Source organism: Panulirus ornatus, chromosome 64, assembly GCF_036320965.1.
Source record: "Panulirus ornatus isolate Po-2019 chromosome 64, ASM3632096v1, whole genome shotgun sequence".
In the NCBI taxonomy this organism is placed as follows: domain Eukaryota; kingdom Metazoa; phylum Arthropoda; class Malacostraca; order Decapoda; family Palinuridae; genus Panulirus; species Panulirus ornatus.
Genome location: NC_092287.1, coordinates 20572949 through 20593941, shown reverse-complemented (window position 1 = coordinate 20593941; position 20993 = coordinate 20572949). Strand labels below are relative to the sequence as shown.

At 44.6% G+C, this 20993-nt stretch overlaps 1 protein-coding gene across 12 annotated transcripts in view; it reads right to left on the bottom strand.

Annotated features, from left to right (window-relative positions):
* LOC139746178 (putative neural-cadherin 2) overlaps nt 1-20993 on the bottom strand; it is a 760037-nt gene that overhangs the window by 402515 nt on the left and 336529 nt on the right. For all 12 annotated transcript variants that reach the window (XR_011712090.1, XR_011712087.1, XR_011712091.1 and 9 more), the window contains exon 5: nt 1875-2000. Coding sequence is in view for 8 of the 12 variants with exons in the window: in XM_071657094.1 (XP_071513195.1) it covers nt 1875-2000 (126 nt within the window). In the remaining 4 variants the exon portion in view is untranslated. The remainder of the gene's footprint in view (nt 1-1874; nt 2001-20993) is intronic.

The following is a 20993-nucleotide window of genomic DNA, read 5'->3' as shown; positions in this document are numbered from 1 at the left end:
CTGACACAGACTCTCATCCAATTACAGGACGTGGCGTGATTTCCACATCATTTGGCAGGATAAGTTGATGTTAACGTAAGACCTACTCCAGTGATTAAGCTCTAGTTTAGCCCCCTCCTCCTCCCTCTCTCACCCTCACCCTAGGACTCATATCAGTTCTCACGAGTTTTCGCTGCCACATCCTCTTCTAAGGTGTCTAAAGCAATCTACTTCTCTCTCTCTCTCTCTCTCTCTCTCTCTCTCTCTCTCTCTCTCTCTCTCTCTCTCTCTCTCTCTCTCTCTCCATTCACAGACTTGTTTAAACTTACAAACCAGTTTCTACAGTTTCTCACTCGAGTCTGCTACTAGCGCCACGTCATCAGCAAAGAGAAACTGACTCACCTCAGAGGTCACCTTTTCCCCCAGCAGACTGCAGACGTGTCTCTCTCTTCAAGGTCGTCCCACTCACCTATCTTATTATTCCAACAATAAACGGATCAAACAGCCATGGTGACATCACACACCTCTGCCGCAGACCTAACTTCAACTGGAACTACTCATTCTCTTCTCTTCTTACTTGATCACATAACCTTACGTTCTTGGTAAGAACTAAAACCCTTCACTGCTTCTATCAACTTTCCTCTCACGTCATGTCTTCGTAACACTTTCCCCAAAGCATCTCTATGAACCCTATAATACGCTTTGTCTAGGTTCCTAAATGCCACATATTAATATTTCCGTCAGGTTACTACATGGTTGAGGAGAAGGTGAAAGTCTGAAAAGGTTTTAGGAAAAAGAGGAAATCACCTGAGTGGGAAGAAGGGGAGGCAAGTGAGTCAACTGAATAAAGGGACTTTTGTGAAGAAATACAAGAGAGATTGAGAAAAGAATGGCGAAAAGTAAGAGGGCGTGATATTTAGGGAGACGACAAGGCTTGGGATGTATTTAAGAAAGCAGCGCATACACGTTTGAGGGAAGTGTGCGTGACGTCCGAAAGGTGGGTGTTGGGAATGTATGAGAGGGGTAGTGAGTGGCGGATTGGGGAAGTGAAGTTGCGAGTAAATGAGGAAAAAGAGACATTACAAGCATTACTTGCAAGGTAGGTGACCGAGTTAATTGGGAGCTAGACAACATAAAGCGGCAAGAGGTTAAGAGTAAGGTGCAGGGGCTGAAAAAGAGGTCGATTGAGAGTTGAGGTTAGCGGGTATCAGCCAAACTTCAAGGGTTCAATGAAATGCTTTGGAAGGAGGTTAACAGTGTCAGGAGAAGGAGAGGATTATTAGAAACATCAGCTGAAGGTGTCAGATGACTGTGTGGTAAGTGCGAGTCACGGCAAGTGTTTTGATGAAAAGAGACGAGGTGGTGAAAGCCTTTCGTAAGATGAAGTGTGAAAAGCGGATGGGGTGGATGGGATTGCAGTTTAATGTCTCAAGAAAGAGGATGAATGTGCTGTTCATACATTAGTTGGGTTCTTCAGTGAATATATGGTTCATGGTCAGGCATCTGAGGATTGGTGGAATGCATATAGGCAACACTGTATAGAAGTAAGGAGGACGAAAGTAAATGTTCGAATTACAGAGGTAAATTGTTTGGAAGAGTTATGACTGAAAGCGTGGTAGCAATCACAGGCTGGAGAGGAACAATACACACTCGCTATTTTAACTTTCTAAAAATGGGATATATATTATATATATATATATATATATATATATATATATATATATATATATATATATATATATATATATATCCAACCCTTATGTGAGGAGCAGTGTCTTGCTGGTGAATCAAATCACTAGTCATGAAAATAGACATACCAATGAAAGCAAGTTTCACCTGAGCACTATACACTCGCCCCCGCACTCCCTCGAGTACAAGCAAGGTAGAGCACTGACCTTCCTTATGTGAGGCGGAGACCTGAGCGATCCTGAGTGCTGGCGGGGCGTCCTCGGCCAGCAGGAGGCAGTAGCGTGGCTCAGAGAACTGCAGAGGACCTCCATCACCAGACAACAGGCGGGTGGCTGTAGGGAGAAGAGAGAGAGATGTGATGTTAGGTAACTGTGGCAGGGGAGGAACACACACACCCCCAGCACCAGACAACAGGCGGGTGGCTCTAGGGAGGAGAGAGAAACACATGATACACAACTGGTGCAAGGAAAGAAGACACCCTCTCTCGCACCTAACCTGTTTTGGGCTGGTAAGAGACACACACGTGATCATCCGACGACTTCAGTCGAGCTCGGATCAACAGCTTGGGCAAGATGCCCTTTTTCTCCAAGGTATTCCCCATCACTCAGCGATTTATATATTACGCGGATCTAACCTACATTTTCATCTGTTTACGGAATAATGGTTCATACGTAAGCCAACGCTGATTCACTTTTCCTCGCGCACCGTTAGAGAGTTATTCCCACGCTCTGATCTAGGCCCCGTTTTTCTTAATCTGTAAGTTAGCTAGTGAACGATGTTGTTACTTACCTACCTACCTACATTGGAATGCCTGAGTGAGAGGTTTCGGATACACACGCGTTCACGAATCGCATTCCAGCGTGGGGAAGCTGACTGAAAACGTCGTTCTCCAGCTCCCATGTGATTAAGACAACAGCCTATTGTATCATCTGTTCACTCGTGGCTACCACCCCACACCATACACCTCACACACCCTTTACCCACCACACCACATCACCATCCTGGGGTCGCGACTGCTGTACATAATTGCTATTGTTTAACAAAGTGTTTCGCTGGATTATCTGTACACTGCATCATCTCTTTGCGATCTCTAATATGCTAGTGAAGTATCTGGTGCTTCTAGGGATGACCCAGGTAAAGAGTACCTTGGAAACCAAGAGATGCTCAATTCCATCGTGCAGGCGATGGAAAGAGTCAACTACTGCCTCATGCTGGTCTTACAGGTAGAACAAGACGATGGTTCAACCCCTCAGCGAGGCATCGAGTCCTCCTCCCTCTGTATCGAATGGTGATGCGATGTTACACGAATCTCCTGACGAAGGGCAAATACAAATGAATACAAATCAATTCAAACAGCAACAGACCACTGGATCCTAACGAGGCTGTTTGTGACAGAGGAAGGGAACACAAACTCATGGTTTCGTGTCTTAGGAGTAGACAGACATACAGGTTTTTTATAAGAAAAACATGGACGCTTTCTGTATAGCTAAGGAATCACAGAGAATGTCAGTCGTGGATTTGAAGATCGGCCTTTCCTACTTTCAGCCTACGAGTTCATCATCGTCTGTCCAGCCAGAGTCCCCATACATACAAGACGATGGAACTTAAGTTTTCTTGCCTGAAGATGAACCTGACATCCTACCTCTGCTACTTACAACACCATCATCGACAAAGTTATCAGCCTTCAGGAGTGGACAACGGCCAGCGACTTTATCATCAACCACACCAAGACTGTGATGATGTACATCAACCTAGTTACAGACATCACAGTAGGTCCTGACATCATCCAGGTAGCGAGAGACTTCCTTTTTGACTTCACTATAGACGACGGTTCCGACTGGAGGAATATCATGTTCGGCACTATCATCAAATCTTCCTCATACCGTCTGTACCTTCTCCGCCCACTAAGATCACTAGGCGTCCCACCATCTCAGTTCAGGAATGGCTATACATACTATCATCATTTTACCTAAGCTCACATACGCCTCCCCCAGGTTGGCCCTCCTCATTAACGAGCTGCACAGAGGGACCAGCGGGAATGAGTACATACAAGGGCATGTAAAATCATCTTTGGGACCCCAATCTTACACCACTTTCCAAGAGAACCCTTATTTCGCTGAAGCTGTCCACCAGCCCCCTCTCCGGCCAACACCGGCAGCTCGCACGGCAGTTTAGCCATAAACTGCAAACATACACCTGTCACAGATCTCTCTCTCTCCTCTCTCTCTCTCCTCTCTCTCTCTCTCTCTCTCTCTCTCTCTCTCTCCCCCAACGCCCCTCGAACACGGACCGTCGTTCGTCACCATAATTGACTCGTTCCAGTCACAGCTCGTACAGGCAGATATAAACACAGTCCTGTGACCTCGACACCCACCGTTGTGAACGTCATAAAGAATAACTGAATTAGCCCATGGCTGAGCATGTTGAACACCTCTGTTCACTGGTAGTTAGGCTATGTGGTGTGCCAAGTACTAAACTACTGTACCTACTCTGTATCATCATGTTTTTTTACGCTCTCTCTCTCTCTCTCTCTCTCTCTCTCTCTCTCTCTCTCTCTCTCTCTCTCTCTCTCTCACTCTCTCGACTAATGGGCGAGGAAAGTGGCGGAGCTACATTGGTTTTTCGGGATTTAGTTGTCATTCTGGGTGACTGATACAGGCAGAGAGTGAGGTACGACTTTCTACGTTATGAAGAGGGACACAGGGCTCCCGTCCAGCGCGCGTAGTGCTCACATCACATGGATTGGACTATTCTTATCCATGTCCTTCTTCTTTTTTCCCCCTCTCTTTCTCCAGGAATATGACTGGGATTGCATCTTACTCTAAGTCGATCAGTTGCTTGACTGAACGTCCATGTCTATCTCAATACCTGTGATGGCGATCCCATTATCAAACACTATGTTATTACTTGCCTCTTCGTTTATAATCGCCTCTTCGTTTATAATCGCCTCTTCGTTTATAATCGCCTCTTCGTTTATAGTCGCCTCTTCGTTTATAGTCGCCTCTTCGTTTATAATCGTCTCTTCGTTTATAGTCGTCTCTTCGTTTATAATCGCCTCTTCGTTTATAATCCTCTTCGTTTATAATCGTCTCTTCGTTTATAGTCGTCTCTTCGTTTATAATCGCCTCTTCGTTTATAATCCTCTTCGTTTATAATCGCCTCTTCGTTTATAGTCGCCTCTTCGTTTATAATCGTCTCTTCGTTTATAGTCGCCTCTTCGTTTATAGTCGCCTCTTCGTTTATAGTCGCCTCTTCGTTTATAGTCGCCTCTTCGTTTATAGTCGCCTCTTCGTTTATAGTCGCCTCTTCGTTTATAGTCGCCTCTTCGTTTATAGTCGCCTCTTCGTTTATAGTCGCCTCTTCGTTTATAGTCGCCTCTTCGTTTATAATCGCCTCTTCGTTTATAATCGCCTCTTCGTTTATAATCGTCTCTTCCTTCACTGTCCTGACCACCACCGACCAATATACCGATCCGTAAATATCTTAACACAGTTTCTGGGAGTCACTTTACCTCTATATACACCACTTTGATAATAAGGTCCAGAATGTGGCTACTTGTTCATCACTTTGTTTGAAAGTAATCTAAATGTCATGACACACACACACACACACACACACACACACACACACACACACACCTTTCTTCCTTCAGGGGGAGAGGTTTCAGATGTCAAATACTCACCCTCAAGAGGAGGCGAACTCTATCCCACAATATTTTTCTCCTCTCCCCAGCCAAGGAGAGGTGATCGCTCCCCTCCTGCGTGAGGGAGAGAGAGAGAGAGAGAGAGAGAGAGAGAGAGAGAGAGAGAGAGAGACTGAGAGAGACTGACTCTCTCTCTCTCTCTCTGCCCCCCTGGTGTTTGTGGCATTGGACACACCCACACGTCCAAGGGGGTTGTTATTTACACGAATCCTTTGACTGGCTGAGCGCGTTAAGACCTGGTTGGCTCCCGGCGCCTCTTGCATCACCTGCCACTCCAGCCTGTGTCTTTGATCCCACCACGTCAGATGCCCAGCTTTGAATTCCTAAGGTGGAGAAATTCATCTCGGGTGACGGGCTGGTTTCCTGGGGATGTTACTGGTACAATATTCTTAAGATGCCTCGAGTATAAATCGTTGGGATGTATGGTTCTTGTACGGTGTTAATGGCATTCTTAAGGTACTAGAGAATATATATATATATATATATATATATATATATATATATATATATATATATATATATATATATATATATTCCTATGAGTCCACGGGGAAAATGAAACACGAAAAGTTCCCAAGTGCACTTTCGTGTAATAATCACATCATCTTGATCACGCGCAAAATTGTGATCTTTTCCAGTATATATATATATATATATATATATATATATATATATATATATATATATATATATATATATATATATATATCTTTCTTTCATACTATTCGCAATTTCCCGCGTTAGCGAGGTAGCGTTAAGAACACAGGACTGGGCCTTTGAGGGAATATCCTCACCTGGCCCCCTTCTCTGTTCCTTCTTTTGGAAAAAAAAAAAAAAAACGAGAGGGGAGGATTTCCAGCTCACCGCTCCCTTCCCTTTTAGTCGCCTTCTACGACACGCAGGGAATACGTGGGAAGGGAAGTATTCTTTCTCCCCTATATATATATATATATATATATATATATATATATATATATATATATATATATATATATATATATATATCTGTTCTCCACTACACTTTATCTCTGGGGTTACCATGGGTAAAGCAATCATCAGTCATCACAGATGGGTTCTTATCTTACTCTTGGATAATTACTGCTAACTCCTGCTTATCCTGTGGTGAGATCCTCTCTCTCTCTCTCTCTCTCTCTCTCTCTCTCTCTCTCTCTCTCTCTCTCTCTCTCTCTCATGGCCTCCATCGCCCCGTGACCTCACTGTTTGTAAGTAAGGTAATGTCCGAATGTATGAGGCAGTCATTGAGCATGACTAGCTACCTTAGATTAATCTCTGGGTCCTCTTAGATGTCCTCATGTTAACGTGGAATGATCAATTAGTCAATCGATCATCAGTAGCAACTGGGGTTTATCATCTGTTACAGAAGTCATCATTTCTCATGACGAATAATTTCACTTTTTCCCTCATATTTATCTAACTCATATCATCTCTGGCTACTAAGTGTTATCTCCATCTCTGATCTCTTAGTTTATCTTTAACGACATCTCATCTTCTTCAGCGAATAACGAATAAAATCTAGTTAACGTCACTGAGTTCATCTTCATGCGTCATCATCTTCATGCGCCATCCAGCCTAACAATGTTAGTCTGTCCTTTAATGAGTTTATTAACAGAGTGTAATGGGAGGGTCGCGACCCCTTGATCTGCTCTGTGATCGTAACCACCACCACAATCACACTCATCTAACCTTAACTATAACCAAGTAGTTAGGCATGCAAGAGGAGTGCAGTTAGCACACACACACACACACACACACACACACACACACACACACACACACACACACATACATATTCATTTATTTAAAGGATTCATATTCTTTACTTGCACCTCTTTGTCTGCATATAGATTAAGAGTCTAAGACACTCGACGTGGACTACTTGGGGTTCTGTTATACGCCTCATCCCATGTGGTCGGCATATCTTCCAACGAAGAAGGCTATTAACACCAGCTTATGCCTCTTGCGTACGTACATGGATGAAGTGAGAGAAAGGACAAGTTGGTATGTGTGGCACAACGACTTAAAACCCGTCCCGGACTAACTTCAAAACTGGCACCCCTATGTGCTAACTTGACCCCCTTTGTGCTAACTTGACCTCCTTTGTGCTAACTTGACCCCCCTTTGTGCTAACTTGACCTCCTTTGTGCTAACTTGACCCCCCTTTGTATTAATTTGACCTCCTTTGTGCTAACTTGACCTACCTTTGTGCTAACTTGACCTCCTTTGTGCTAACTTGAACCCCCTTTGTGCTAACATGACCTCCTTTGTGCCAACCTGACCCACTTGCCCTACGCTGCAATAGTGGTCCCCATTCCCTTTTCTATAGGTAGTACTATATTTATGGCTCCCGAGAGTTGGCTGCTTGTGTACCCCCCTAACACTAGCGAGACTACGCAATACCCCGAAAACCTGCTGGCAGCTTGAGGATAAGCTATCTGGTAACTTTCACTTTCCCTACACCTCAAAGCTTTGGAACACTCTACCCTCTCATGTCTTTCCCAGTGGCCATGACCTGACACAGTATCTAAGTCAGGTTTTTCACTTCCTCCAAAATCCGTAAATACTTTCCCTTTGTCCCTCCTCTTTGCCTCTCATTATCCTCTCTATATTTGAATTAAGGCCCAGCTTTGATGTCGACTTTTGTCCGTAACTGGAGCCTCCAATGTATATATATATATATATATATATATATATATATATATATATATATATATATATATATATATATATATATATATATATAATGTTGGAAAGGATCACAATTTTGCGCGTGATCAAGATATTCCTATGAGTCCACGGGGAAAATGAAACACGAAAAGTTCCCAAGTGCACTTTCGTGTAATAATCACATCATCAGGGGAGACACAAGAGAGAAATAATAGTCAGTTGATATACATCGAAGAGACGAAGCTAGGACGTCATTTGATAAACATGTGATTGTCCAACATGTGTAAGTGTATGTGCAAGGTACTAGTGCACAAATCTGTGTGCTTGTGCCAGGAGGTGAAACTTTATGGAGTGTGTACACCTAATGAGGCGGATTTCTTCCTTCAAAACAGGTGGTGCAAAGTTTGATGAACGAAATTATTCCCTCTAAGGCTCAGTCCTCTGTTCTTAAAACGCTACCTTGCTAATGCGGGCAATGGCGAGTATGTATGAAGATATATATATATATATATATATATATATATATATATATATATATATATATATATATATATATATATACAAATGTACATACGTGTGTGTGTGTGTGTGTGTGTGTGTGTATGACGTGGACACAACTAATCTACTGCAGTTTTTATCTGTGCAGCGTTGCTGTTGACGGATTCGCTAAAGTGGTGGAGCTGTTGCATGAAACGCAGAGTGTACGAGAGGCGAGGCTTGTACACAGACTACGTGACGAGAATGGGGAGCGTATGAGAGGAGGGGGTGAGTAGTGTATATGAAATAAAACGCTGAGGGTTGGATGAGAGCAGCGGGTGGGTGAGGAGAATGAGATCGTCCGCTCGAATTCTCCGTACACAACAGGTGACAGAAGTCGTCAAAGCCTGCGTTCGCTGGATCTAATAAAGTTCGCAAGGTTTCGCATTCGCCAGGACCCCCAAGAGACAGAAACTACGTTCGCCAGGACCCACAACAGACAGGAGCTACGTACGCCAGGACCTCTTAAGAGACAGAAACTACGTTCGCCAGGGCCCACAAGAGACAGAAACTACGTACGCCAGGGCCCACAAGAGACAGAAACTACGTTCGCCAGGGCCCACAAGAGACAGAAACTACGTTCGCCAGGACCCCCAAGAGACAGAAACTACGTTCGCCAGGGCCCACAAGAGACAGAAACTACGTACGCCAGGACCCACAAGAGACAGAAACTACGTTCGCCAGGGCCCACAAGAGACAGAAACTACGTTCGCCAGGGCCCACAAGAGACAGAAACTACGTTCGCCAGGGCCCCCAAGAGACAGAAACTACGTTCGCCAGGACCCACAACAGACAGACTCTACGTTCGCCAGGACCCACAAGAGACAGGAGCTATGTTCGCCAGGACTTGTCACAAGCCAGGAACTCCGTTCGCCAGAACTTGCAACACATCCAGGAACGGGGATTTTCCAGGACCCCGCAAGAGCCAGGGTAAAAACGTTCGTCAGGATCTGTGCCAACATGTTTATGGCAGGCCCCGTGCCAGGTGTGCCCTTCTTAGCTAACAGATATCGTTCTTAAGGCCAGGCCCCCACACACTGCATCCCCCCAAAAAAACTTTGCTTATCTTGGCCATGAAGGTAAACGCTTGCCTTTTTAATAACTCACTGAGGGCCTCTCGTATCCCATTTGCCTAAATTGAGTTTCTCTCGCCCAGTGTATGGTGGAAAAGTTTTGATAAAGGAAGTTCAAAAAAGTTTTGGTGAGTGTCTGTTTTATACTTATTTTTCTTAAGTGATTCTCGAGGGAGGCACTAAAATAAGTATGAAGATTGAACTGCATATCAAAGTCGCCAAGATATGTAAAATAGTAAGAATTTCTTAGTATATGATATAAGCAGATGTCGCGTATATACTTATATAAATATATATATATTGACACCAGATTTGGACAAGAAGAAGAATCCTTTAGAATCCTGTACAAACAATTCATTCGCTCCACCCTAAACTACGCCTCCTCGGCCTAGTCTTCCACACACACTCAAAAGCAAATCTAACAAAGCTTCAAACTACACAAAACAGAGCACTAAGAATAATCACCGGCTCCTTAGCAACCGCAAATACCCAACACACACACACACACACACACACACACACACACAATCACCGTGGGGGAAAATATATAAAAAAGAACAGAAGAATTTGTATGCGGCGTTTATGGATCCGGAGAAAGAACATACGGCGAGATGACAGAAATGCTATGTGGAAGATGATACAAAAATATGGCGTGGGAGGCTGGGAGACGGCAAGCAATGAGGAGTTATTATTATGAAAGTAAATAGTAAGCGCAAGTGGGAAGAGAGGAGAGAGAGTGGTCCCATGCGAAGGTGCGTCTGCAACGGGGGTATGTGATGTCTCCATGGCTGTTTGATGGACAGGATAATGAGGGAGTTAAATGCGAGCATTTTGGGGAGATAACCAGGTCTGCAATTCGTCATGGGTTGAGGAGCTTGGGAGGTGAATCAGCTACTGTTTGCTGATGACACTGTGCTAGTGGCAGATTCTAATAAGAACTACGGAAGTTGGATTTTGAGCTTAGTGTGTGAAAGGAGAAAGTTGAGAAAAAATGTGATGACAGGCAAAGGTACCAGGTTTAGCAGAGGGGAGACAAGTTAGCTGGAGTGTGGACATGGCAGCGAATGGAACCATGGAAGTTGAAGTGAACCATATGGTTGGCGAGAGGGGGGTAAGGTCCTCGGCACACTGAGGAATGTGTGGAAAGAGAGATCGCTGTCTGTAAGGGAAAAGAGATGGGTATGCTTGATGGTATGGTAGTCCCATCAGTGCTGTACAGACGTAGGGCATAACCCCTAGATGACAAAGTACAGATGAAGGTGAATATGTTGGCAATGAAATGCTTGAGGAAAGTTGATGGAGTTAGAAATAATAGAGCGAGGTAGAGCTGTGCAAGTAAGGATAATATGTTAGATTTATGTTAGATTTGAAGAGTTTGCGCTGAAATGCTTTGGAGAGAATGAATGAGATGAAGGTGAATAAGAAGATACATATATCGGAAGTGGAGAGAACAAAGAGAAGGAAGAAACAAAGGGAGGAGGTGGATTGTGCTATGAATGACCCTTTGAGTGCTCGGGGACTCGAACATGCAGGAGGGTGTAAGGCGTGCAAGGGATAGATAGAACGAATTAGAGCGATGTGGTAAACTAAAGGCAATACACCGTCGATAGGCATATGAAGCAGTGGGAGGAAACTATGGAGAGGTCTATGAGGCTCTGTTATAGATTGAGGGGGGGGGTTAGTAGTGTCACTGCTCGATACATGACTGATTAGCCAGCCTATCGGTTGTTTAAGACCACTGGGGAAACCAAAGACTAACCAGACCATTTAGCGTATCTACTTCTATAAACCACTGGGGAAACAAATGACTATCCAGCCACCCAGCCTTTCTCTTGATTGCAACCCACTGGGGAAACAGATGACTTCCTAACCAGCTTGTCCATTGTTAAAACCACTGGGGAAAGAAAAGACTGACCAGCCCACTACCTTGTTGCTTGATGATGAACCCACTGAGGAAATAAAAGGCTGACCATCCAACACGTCTAACTCCTTAACACCAGTGGGGAAACAAAGAACTGACCAGCAAGCCTCTCTGCCTCATACTTAAGCCACTTGAGAAAGCCTCTCTGACTCATACTTAAGCCACTTGAGAAACCATCTCTGACTCATACTTAAGCCACTTGAGAAACCATCTCTGACTCATACTTAAGCCACTTGAGAAAGCCTCTCTGACTCATACTTAAGCCACTTGAGAAAGCCTCTCTGCCTCATACTTAAGCCACTTGAGAAACCATCTCTGACTCATACTTAAGCCACTTGAGAAAGCCTCTCTGCCTCATACTTAAGCCACTTGAGAAACCATCTCTGACTCATACTTAAGCCACTTGAGAAAGCCTCTCTGACTCATACTTAAGCCACTTGAGAAACCATCTTTGACTCATACTTAAGCCACTTGAGAAAGCCTCTATGCCTCATACTTAAGCCACTTGAGAAAGCCTCTATGCCTCATACTTAAGCCACTTGAGAAAGCCTCTATGTCTCATACTTAAGCCACTTGAGAAAGCCTCTATGCCTCATACTTAAGCCACTTGAGAGAAAGGTACGATTGGCTAGCAAGCCGGCCATCGGCAGTTAAACCCACTGGGGATACAGAACCCCCCAACCCGACATCTTCTGTGGCCATTTCTTCAACCACTGTGGAAGCTAATGGACGAAAGACCTACCTCTTCGTCCTGTCACTGGGAGAGCGTGGAATGCTGCTGCTCACTCCATGAAATCCTCCCACAACCAATTGGCGATGTCCCCCCCATGAATCTGAAGCATCCCATTTTCTTTCTCTTCCAAAAAAAATGGTCCATCCTTTATCTTATTTGTTGGGGTAGAACAGCTTCCCGTTCTACTGCCACCTGGGTTTATTCATACCTCACTTCTTATTTACCTCTCCCCCCAAAAAAAACCCGGAGTCAAAATGAAGTAATGGCTTAAATAAACATTTGGCTTCATAAACATTTGGCTTCATAAACATTTGGCTTATGACAGGGGGTATTATTCGCGAGGGGCAAAATTATCTTTCGTAAATCGTCTGCTCTTACAGAAAAGAGAGAGAGAGAGAGAGAGAGAGAGAGAGAGAGAGAGAGAGAGAGAGAGAGAGAGAGAGAGAGAGAGAGAGAGAGAGAGAGAGTGTTGATGATGATGACGAACAGATAGATAGATAGATAGATAGATAATAGATAAATCGATAGACTGATTGATAGATAGGTAGATAGATAGACAGATAGAGAAATAAATAAATGAATAGATAGATAGATTGATAGATGATAGATAGATAGATGCTAGACAGATAGATAGATAGATAGATAGATGTTAGATAGATAGATAGACAGATGAATACATAGACAGACAGAAGGATAGATATACAACAAAATGGATAACTACACAGGTGCCCATCGCTAATCAAGAATAGCTAAGGCGAATATCTTACTTTACCCAGCGAGCAAAAGACCTTAAGTAAACACAATGCGCAACACCTCACACACCCGACCACCACCTCACACACCCGACCACCACCTCACACACCCGACCACCACCTCACACACCGGACCACCACCTCACACACCCGACCACCACCTCACACACCCGACCACCACCTCACACACCCGACCATCACCTCACACACCGGACCACCACCTCACACACCGGACCACCACCTCACACACCCGACCACCACCTCACACACCGGACCACCACCTCACACACCCGACCAACACCTCACACACTCGACCACCACCTCACACACTCGACCACCACCTCACACACCGGACCACCACCTCACACACCCGACCACCACCTCACACACCCGACCATCACCTCACACACCGGACCACCACCTCACACACCCGACCACCACCTCACACACCCGACCCTCGCTGTGGTCCTCTGGTGAAGGAGGCGAGAGAGAACCTCTCTGATGGTATAGGAATGGACCCACGGCTACTGGATCTGGTCTAACTACACCAGTCTTTGTTTACATACCAAGTCACACCCGAGGAAGTGTGACGAAACGCTTGTTTACGATGTTATGCTTTGTTGAGACGGGTGGTTGAGCTGTCACACTTTGTTGAGACAGGTGGTTAAGCTCACACACTTTGTTGAGACAGGTGGTTAAGCTGTCACAGTTATGTTATTGCACCAGGTCATAATGTTACAGCTTGTTTAAACACTAGGTCACACACTGTCACACCCTGTTTGAACACCAGGTCACACTGCTGCAGCTAGTTTAAAACATAAGGTCACACTGTCAGTCTGGTGTAACACCAGGTCACACTGTCTCAGTGTAACACTAGGATATGCTGTTACAGTCTGTCTTGACACAGGGTTATGCTGTCACTGTCTTTTGAAACACCTGGTTATCAAAGATTGTAGAAGTGCGTGATTCATCTGTGACACTTGTGTTCATACACTTGGCCACACTGTTACAGCCTGTTACAGTATGTTATATACTGTTACAGTATGGTGAAGCACCAGGTCACACTGTTACAGTAGGGTGAAACAACAGGTCACATTGTTACAGTAGGGTGAAGCACCAGGTCACACTGTTACAGTATGGTGAAACACCAGGTCACACTGTTACAGTAGGGTGTAACACCAGGTCACACTGTTACAGTATGGTGAAGCACCAGGTCACACTGTCACAGCGTGTTTAAACACCAGGTCACAGAGTCACAGTCTGCTTCAAACACCAGGTCACACTGTCATAGTCTGCTTGAAAAAATGGTCACACTGATTATAGGTCGTTTTAACAGCACGTCAAACATGTTAAACATCTGGTCAGGCAATCACAGTCGAGTTAAACATCCACACCTTCCACCATCTAGTGCCAAACTACCCTTCACCCAGACCCTCGGTCCAGCGCCACACTACCCTTCACCCAGACCCCCGGTCCACCATCCAGTGCCACACTACCCTTCACCCAGACCCTCGGTCCACCATCCAGTGCCACACAACCCTTCACCCAGACCCCCGGTCCACCATCCAGTGGCACACTGGTATATTACCATCTCACTTCCCGGTACATGACACTGTGCATTGTGCAATATCCCTGTTGATGCTGCAGGAGATATAGAATGGGTCTTGTTGATAAATGGTTCTGTGTGTGTGTGTGTGTGTGTGTGTGTGTGTGTGTGTGTGTGTGTGTAAAAAATGCTAACACAACTGGTTCATTCAACACGTCATGAACCTAACGGTACAATCAGCTACTGTAAGGTTAATAACGTCCATTGTGTGTGTAAAAAATGCTGACACAACTGGTTCATTCAACACGTCATGAACCTAACGGTACAGTGAGCCATTGTAAGGGTAATAACGTCCATTCTCTATCAAAGTCCTACGAACGTATACAATGCGAGTGTGTGCCCATGTTTTCCATCATCAGTTCACAGTGCGCATCCATCCATCTGGACCTGAGCGTTCTCATCACTCAAACCTGTGATCCTCATATTGTTTCTACAGCTTCAGGTCGAGTGAGACTCGAAACGAGTTCTGAATCAATTGGTGGACACTTGGTGTATGTTATTGTGGGTAGGTAGAGTCACAGGTCTTGTAAAAAGACTCAGGGAAATATATAGTCTTTGTGTTATATCTATAAAGTATTATGAACTGAAATGGGAGATGTGTTTGTTTAAAAAAAAAAAAACTCAGAGAAATATACAATCTTTGTGTTATGTTTATAGATATTATGAACTGAAATGGGAGATGTGTTTTTCATCTTTTTTCTTTTTCGTCCACTGGCCCTTACTGTCTGCCACTGGTGATGTTAGCCATCGGGATGATGGAAACACTCTGATGGGGTGGATTGGAGCGTTAAATGAGTTGGGGATGTAGGGAGAGACTGGTGGCATATATAGCCTGGAGAGGCACAGAAAGCCTTTCCTAGTCTGATGTATTATGGCGAGGTTACGATGCTCTCAAAGCCAAGAAGAATTTCATTTTGTAATATATCTTGTATTACAATTTGACTAATCAAAACTTACTTAATTACTTACTTACTTATAGCGTACTGTATGACCGACGAAAACAATGGAAAGTCTGGAGCGACCCAGCTACATTACGATCAGTCTTAAAAATTTCAACCTGAAGTCGCTATTTCATGCAGGGACTCTGTGAAAGTTCACGACGTCAGCGTTCGTGTTCGCTGCTCTAATGAGTCGCCAGGACAACGAACGCTACCTGGACGTTGTCGTCACAACAACCAGTTGACCACAACATGAATTTACCTGCGGTTTCCTGTCCTCTGGCGCCTATCCACCTCCTCAGTGTAAGCAGAAGGCGCAACCAAACAACATGGGAGGAGAAATGAGGACACTGGTCTATTTCTAGACCCCCCCAATTTCATGTCCCAGGTAGGGGTTGTGTGATCCTCCCTATCTCCTCCCTCAATAATCCTGCAATCCCAGAGTTGGGAGTGGGAGTCTTGGGACCCGTCTCCCTCACATCTTCCCACCCACTCCCTTCCCAGACCCCCAACAAATGACAGTATGTCTGACCCCCTCCGATACCCCAAGGTGGGAGACGGGGTTGTGGTGGGTTCTTCTACCTCACTCACGTTTACCCGACAGGCAGTCCCTATATTGGAATCGATCAGTCCCTAGACGGAGGGAGGGACACAGTCGGTCTGTGCATACACACGTGTCGGTCTGTGCATACACACGTGTTTGAGGAGAGGATCCATAGGCGAAGGAGAACGTCAACACACACACACACACACACACACACGTCAACACACACACACTCTTCAGTGTGCCTCCAGTGGAGCTGGAGTTCATGGGGTCAGTAAGGTATCAGAATATTCCCAAATAGAAAAGAAAAAAGATGTGGAATGAGGAAGACAATAGTAAAACATACTAAAGGTTGTTCAGAGAGAGAGAGAGAGAGAGAGAGAGAGAGTCACATCCATGGGGAGAAAAAAAAAGATATGATCAGTTGTCACAAAAGTGAACGCAACTTGTGTATATTTGATACGAAACATGATTCAAGTGCCAACAGCATCTCTAGGTTCAATGATGAAATAGCCAGGAACATATAGACCTCCATACAGATATGACAGTATAAGAGTCAGGCTATTTTCTTTTTCTAATAAAATGAAACATGTGTGTTGTATCAAGCCTTCGAGATTCGTCAGTATGTTAGGAAGGCCTAATCTACAGCTTGGTCAGGGGGGTAGAGAGATCAGGTTTCTACTTGACGGGTTACCCTTAGTCTCCATGAGGAACAAGGCTTACGTTTCTACAAGGGAGATGGCAGACATTCTAACAAAATCAGTGCGAATCGACCCTTGCGTATATTATCAACACAAAGAACTTGGATTCTGAGTTTATAAGTTGAAAGGTCATTCATATCCCAACTGAAAAGAAATAAAGAAATTGTTCCAGGGTCGGATGAAGCATTAAAGTTGACAGAAATATGAGAAACCTACAAAGAACTGAGACACTTGGGTCAAATTAAACCCAGAGAAATTAAATGGCTTTGATCATCTAACATTACGAATCTTGAAGAAGGCCAGATGGCTGTTAGATATTTCCCTTACCCAGAGAATCTAACACACTGAAAACCTAAGTTAAGGTCTCCAGAAAGCTGAAAACCTAAGTTAAGGTCTCCAGAAAACTGAAAACCTAAGTTAAGGTCCCCAGAAAACTGAAAACCTAAGTTAAGGTCCCCAGAAAACTGAAAACCTAAGTTAAGGTCTCCAGAAAACTGAAAACCTCAGTCAAGGTCTCCAGAAAACTGAAAACCTAAGTCAAGGTCTCCAGGAGACTGAAAACCTAAGTCAAGGTCTCCAGAAAACTGAAAACCTAAGTTAATGTCTCCAGAAAACTGAAAACCTAAGTTAAGGTCTCCAGAAAACTGAAAACCTAAGTCAAGGTCTCCAGAAAACTGAAAACCTAAGTCAAGGTCTCCAGGAGACTGAAAACCTAAGTTAAGGTCCCCAGAAAACTGAAAACCTAAGTTAAGGTCTCCAGAAAGCTGAAAACCTAAGTCAAGGTCTCCAGGAGACTGAAAACCTAAGTCAAGGTCTCCAGAAAACTGAAAACCTAAGTTAATGTCTCCAGAAAACTGAAAAATTAAAGACGTCATCTCATTCTACAATTAAGGAAAGTTAATACGAGCTTTTAGATTACCTCATGTATTATCTGGCTTAATCATTACGACGAAAAGAGCATAATGGCCAATGTCACATTCCTAGAGCAACACTGTGCAATAACGGACGGTCTGGGTTGCGACGAAACCAACCCTCCACAACGTATAACAAATTCACTCGAATTTTCCAGGTTTTAGACATGACACCCGAGGCTGAAATGTACAGTTGCCGACAGACTTCCGAGGGAGAGCATGGTTGAGTGAATACACCGTGTGTGTGTGTGTGTGTGTGTGTGTGTGTGTGTGTGTGTGGGGTGGACATTTGCATACCAGGCCTCGTCTACTGTGGTTAGGTTAGGTGGAGAGAGGTGGAGTGGGGTTTAAAATGTCGGTGCGTGAGCGGGTGGCGTGTGTCACACACACACTGTCACCACGAGAGCATGATACAAACTCATTACCCAGGTCATTACATGATACATATAGGGGATCTCATACTCCAGAGTGTGTTCTATGCTGTAAATATATAAACACGGTTGACATTTGTACTGGTTTGGCCAGAACTCTAGGCAGTGGAGGTGTCCCTTTTCCCCAATTCCCTCTAAACACACACAGACACACACACACACGCACACACACACACACACACACAAACAAGACGCAGCATCTGAAGCAGGCCAGCATCAGTCACTGGTATGATAGAATGTATATCAACTTAGCAATGAGGAGGCCACATACCAAATCAACAACCACGACTTTTTGTCAATATTTGCCAACGATGACCACAACCCATCATCAGTTATCCCCAAGCATACGTACAAACCCAACCCCCCACACGCCACCTCCTTCCAGCACAGTAGAGGAATATTATGTGGCTAAGCATCTCAAAACCAAACGCATAACCACGTCCATAGATCTTACAGTTAAGCTATACAAGAAATTCTCCCACGAATGAGCCACACTGCTAACTGCCCTAGTTAATGCTTCACTAAACCATCTAAAATGACAGACAGTTTGGAAGATAGCAGATGTCACTCCACTACCTAAATTCACTAAACCAGAGCCTCTTCATACTCTATAACCATTTGTTGTCATTGCAATCCCCAGTCGAAGTTTCAAGAAGTAGTTTGGTGTCTGACTGGGCCCTATGCTAACACTGCTCGTCCAGTCGACCCTCAGCAGTTTGAAACTATGAAATCGTCCTCCACTACCCACTGCTTCGTTAGCCTCCCTTCCTCGACTTCCTTTACCGTAAGCTGGGTAAGCGCAAGATCTCGCTGGCACTCACACTTCGCAGCTTTCACCAAGGCTCTTCACTTGCTCAACCATAACATTACCATCGAGTAAGCCTTCGATCTGGGACTTCGATGGTGTCTCGTCTCGTGGCTGGCGAACTCCCTATCCGGGCGGTGACAAGCCGTCTACTTCAAAGGGTTCGATCGCCTTGGCTTAACATGAATTTCTTTCGTCAGTGTCTGTGTTTACAACCAAGCTTGACTGAGAAATACAGACCTATAGATGAACTCCTCCATGTTACATCTTATATTATTGTCATTGTAGACTTTATAATCATCAAATCAATTATCATTTTTCCATTACATTTATTTCAGTAGGTTCATGCGTGATAGAAACAGATAGGGTATACGACTGAGGTCAGATAGCAACAGACGTTTGGATTGTAACGAAGCTGTTAGTGAGGGTGGAAGAGAATAGAAACTCATGGATTATTGCGTTCGGAGGAGAAACTCATAAAAGATTTTTCAACTCATGACCATTGCTAGATGCTTCTAGTAGCACTGTACAGGGGTAGCTAGTGACACCACTAGGATCCATCGCTCCTCTATCAAAGGAATCAAGTACTGACACGAAATTGAAGTGAGGAAGACCTATGAACTCATCGTACAGCTAAAGGTAGTGCAAATAATGTCAAGTCTTGGATCAGAAGCGAAATGTTTTGTCATTATTAGTTTGGTCACCCGTCCAGCCCCCCACATCCTTCTGAATAACCACGTATGTCTTTGAGGGCGTTAATTTGAACCACCTCCCCCTTACCGTGGAGACTTATTCACCCCACTACATTCATGGTCTGGTGGCCAGACCTCACTTCTTCACATGGTATTTCTGCCTGTCAAACCCATGTGACGAGGGAAAAATTAGTCAAAGTTTATCATGGGTTGGATGAATTCACGTTTCACCAAACAGTACGAAAGACGTGATATTATGACAGTAACTTATCGAGAGATGTTTCAATCTCCAGCTGTGTGTACAGCTGGCCGTGAGAGATGTGCGATTGTCTTTTTTTTTTTCCCCCTCGTCCATGTTGATCACTGGCGACCACATCTCTCCTCTCCTCTGCCTCGGCGTTCTGGCGTACAGACGTGCGCCGACCCTTTCTGCTGACGCACAGGGAGGACCTCCCTCCCTCCCTGGTCGCTGTGAGGCACCACACCTGCACCGTGGAGGCAACGCTTCACTATCCGCTCCTCCTCAACCTCCTCCAAGGCATTGTGTATGACTACGGCGTTTGTTGAAGGGTTTACCTTTTCTGCTGCTGCTTCTACGACCATTGTCTTGTCCTGTCTGTAGCTGGCGGGGTGGTGCGCCAGTAAGGCGAGGCAGGAGAGGAGCTGTGGTCGCTAGTGATCAGCACAGACGGATACAAAGAACACTCTTAATAGCGCATCTTATTTCCAGCTACGCAGCTGGAGACGAAACAACTCGATAAGTTACTTTCACATTTTCATGTCTTGAGTACTGTTTGGGGAAACGTGAACTTGTACAGTACAATTCAGTATATCTAATTCATTCTACACGTCATGAGTTTGACTACTGTCATCTCTCTCTCCTGTCACATAAGTCTGACGGGCAAAACATAGGTGAAGAGACGATACATCTGGACAAGAAGAGACTGTGAATGTGTCAGGGTGGGTAAGTCGTCTCCACGGTATAGGGAACATGGTCTAGATGGAGGACCACTTTAAACACCCTCACATCTCATTAAGAAAGACGGGGGGGAGGACTGGATGGGTTACCATATAATCACTGATCGCTATTTCACTCCAGGTTCATGACTGATATCATCTGCACTTCTTTAGCTATACTGAGTCTATAGTTCTTTCCCTCTCTGAAAGATCTGTATGTCTTTCTAACCCAACACGTTAATCCAGGAGTTTCTATTCTCTTCTCCACACTTACAAACATCCACTGGTGTTTCCATTCAGTCGTACAGAATCACACAGGCGTATATTTACACCCTG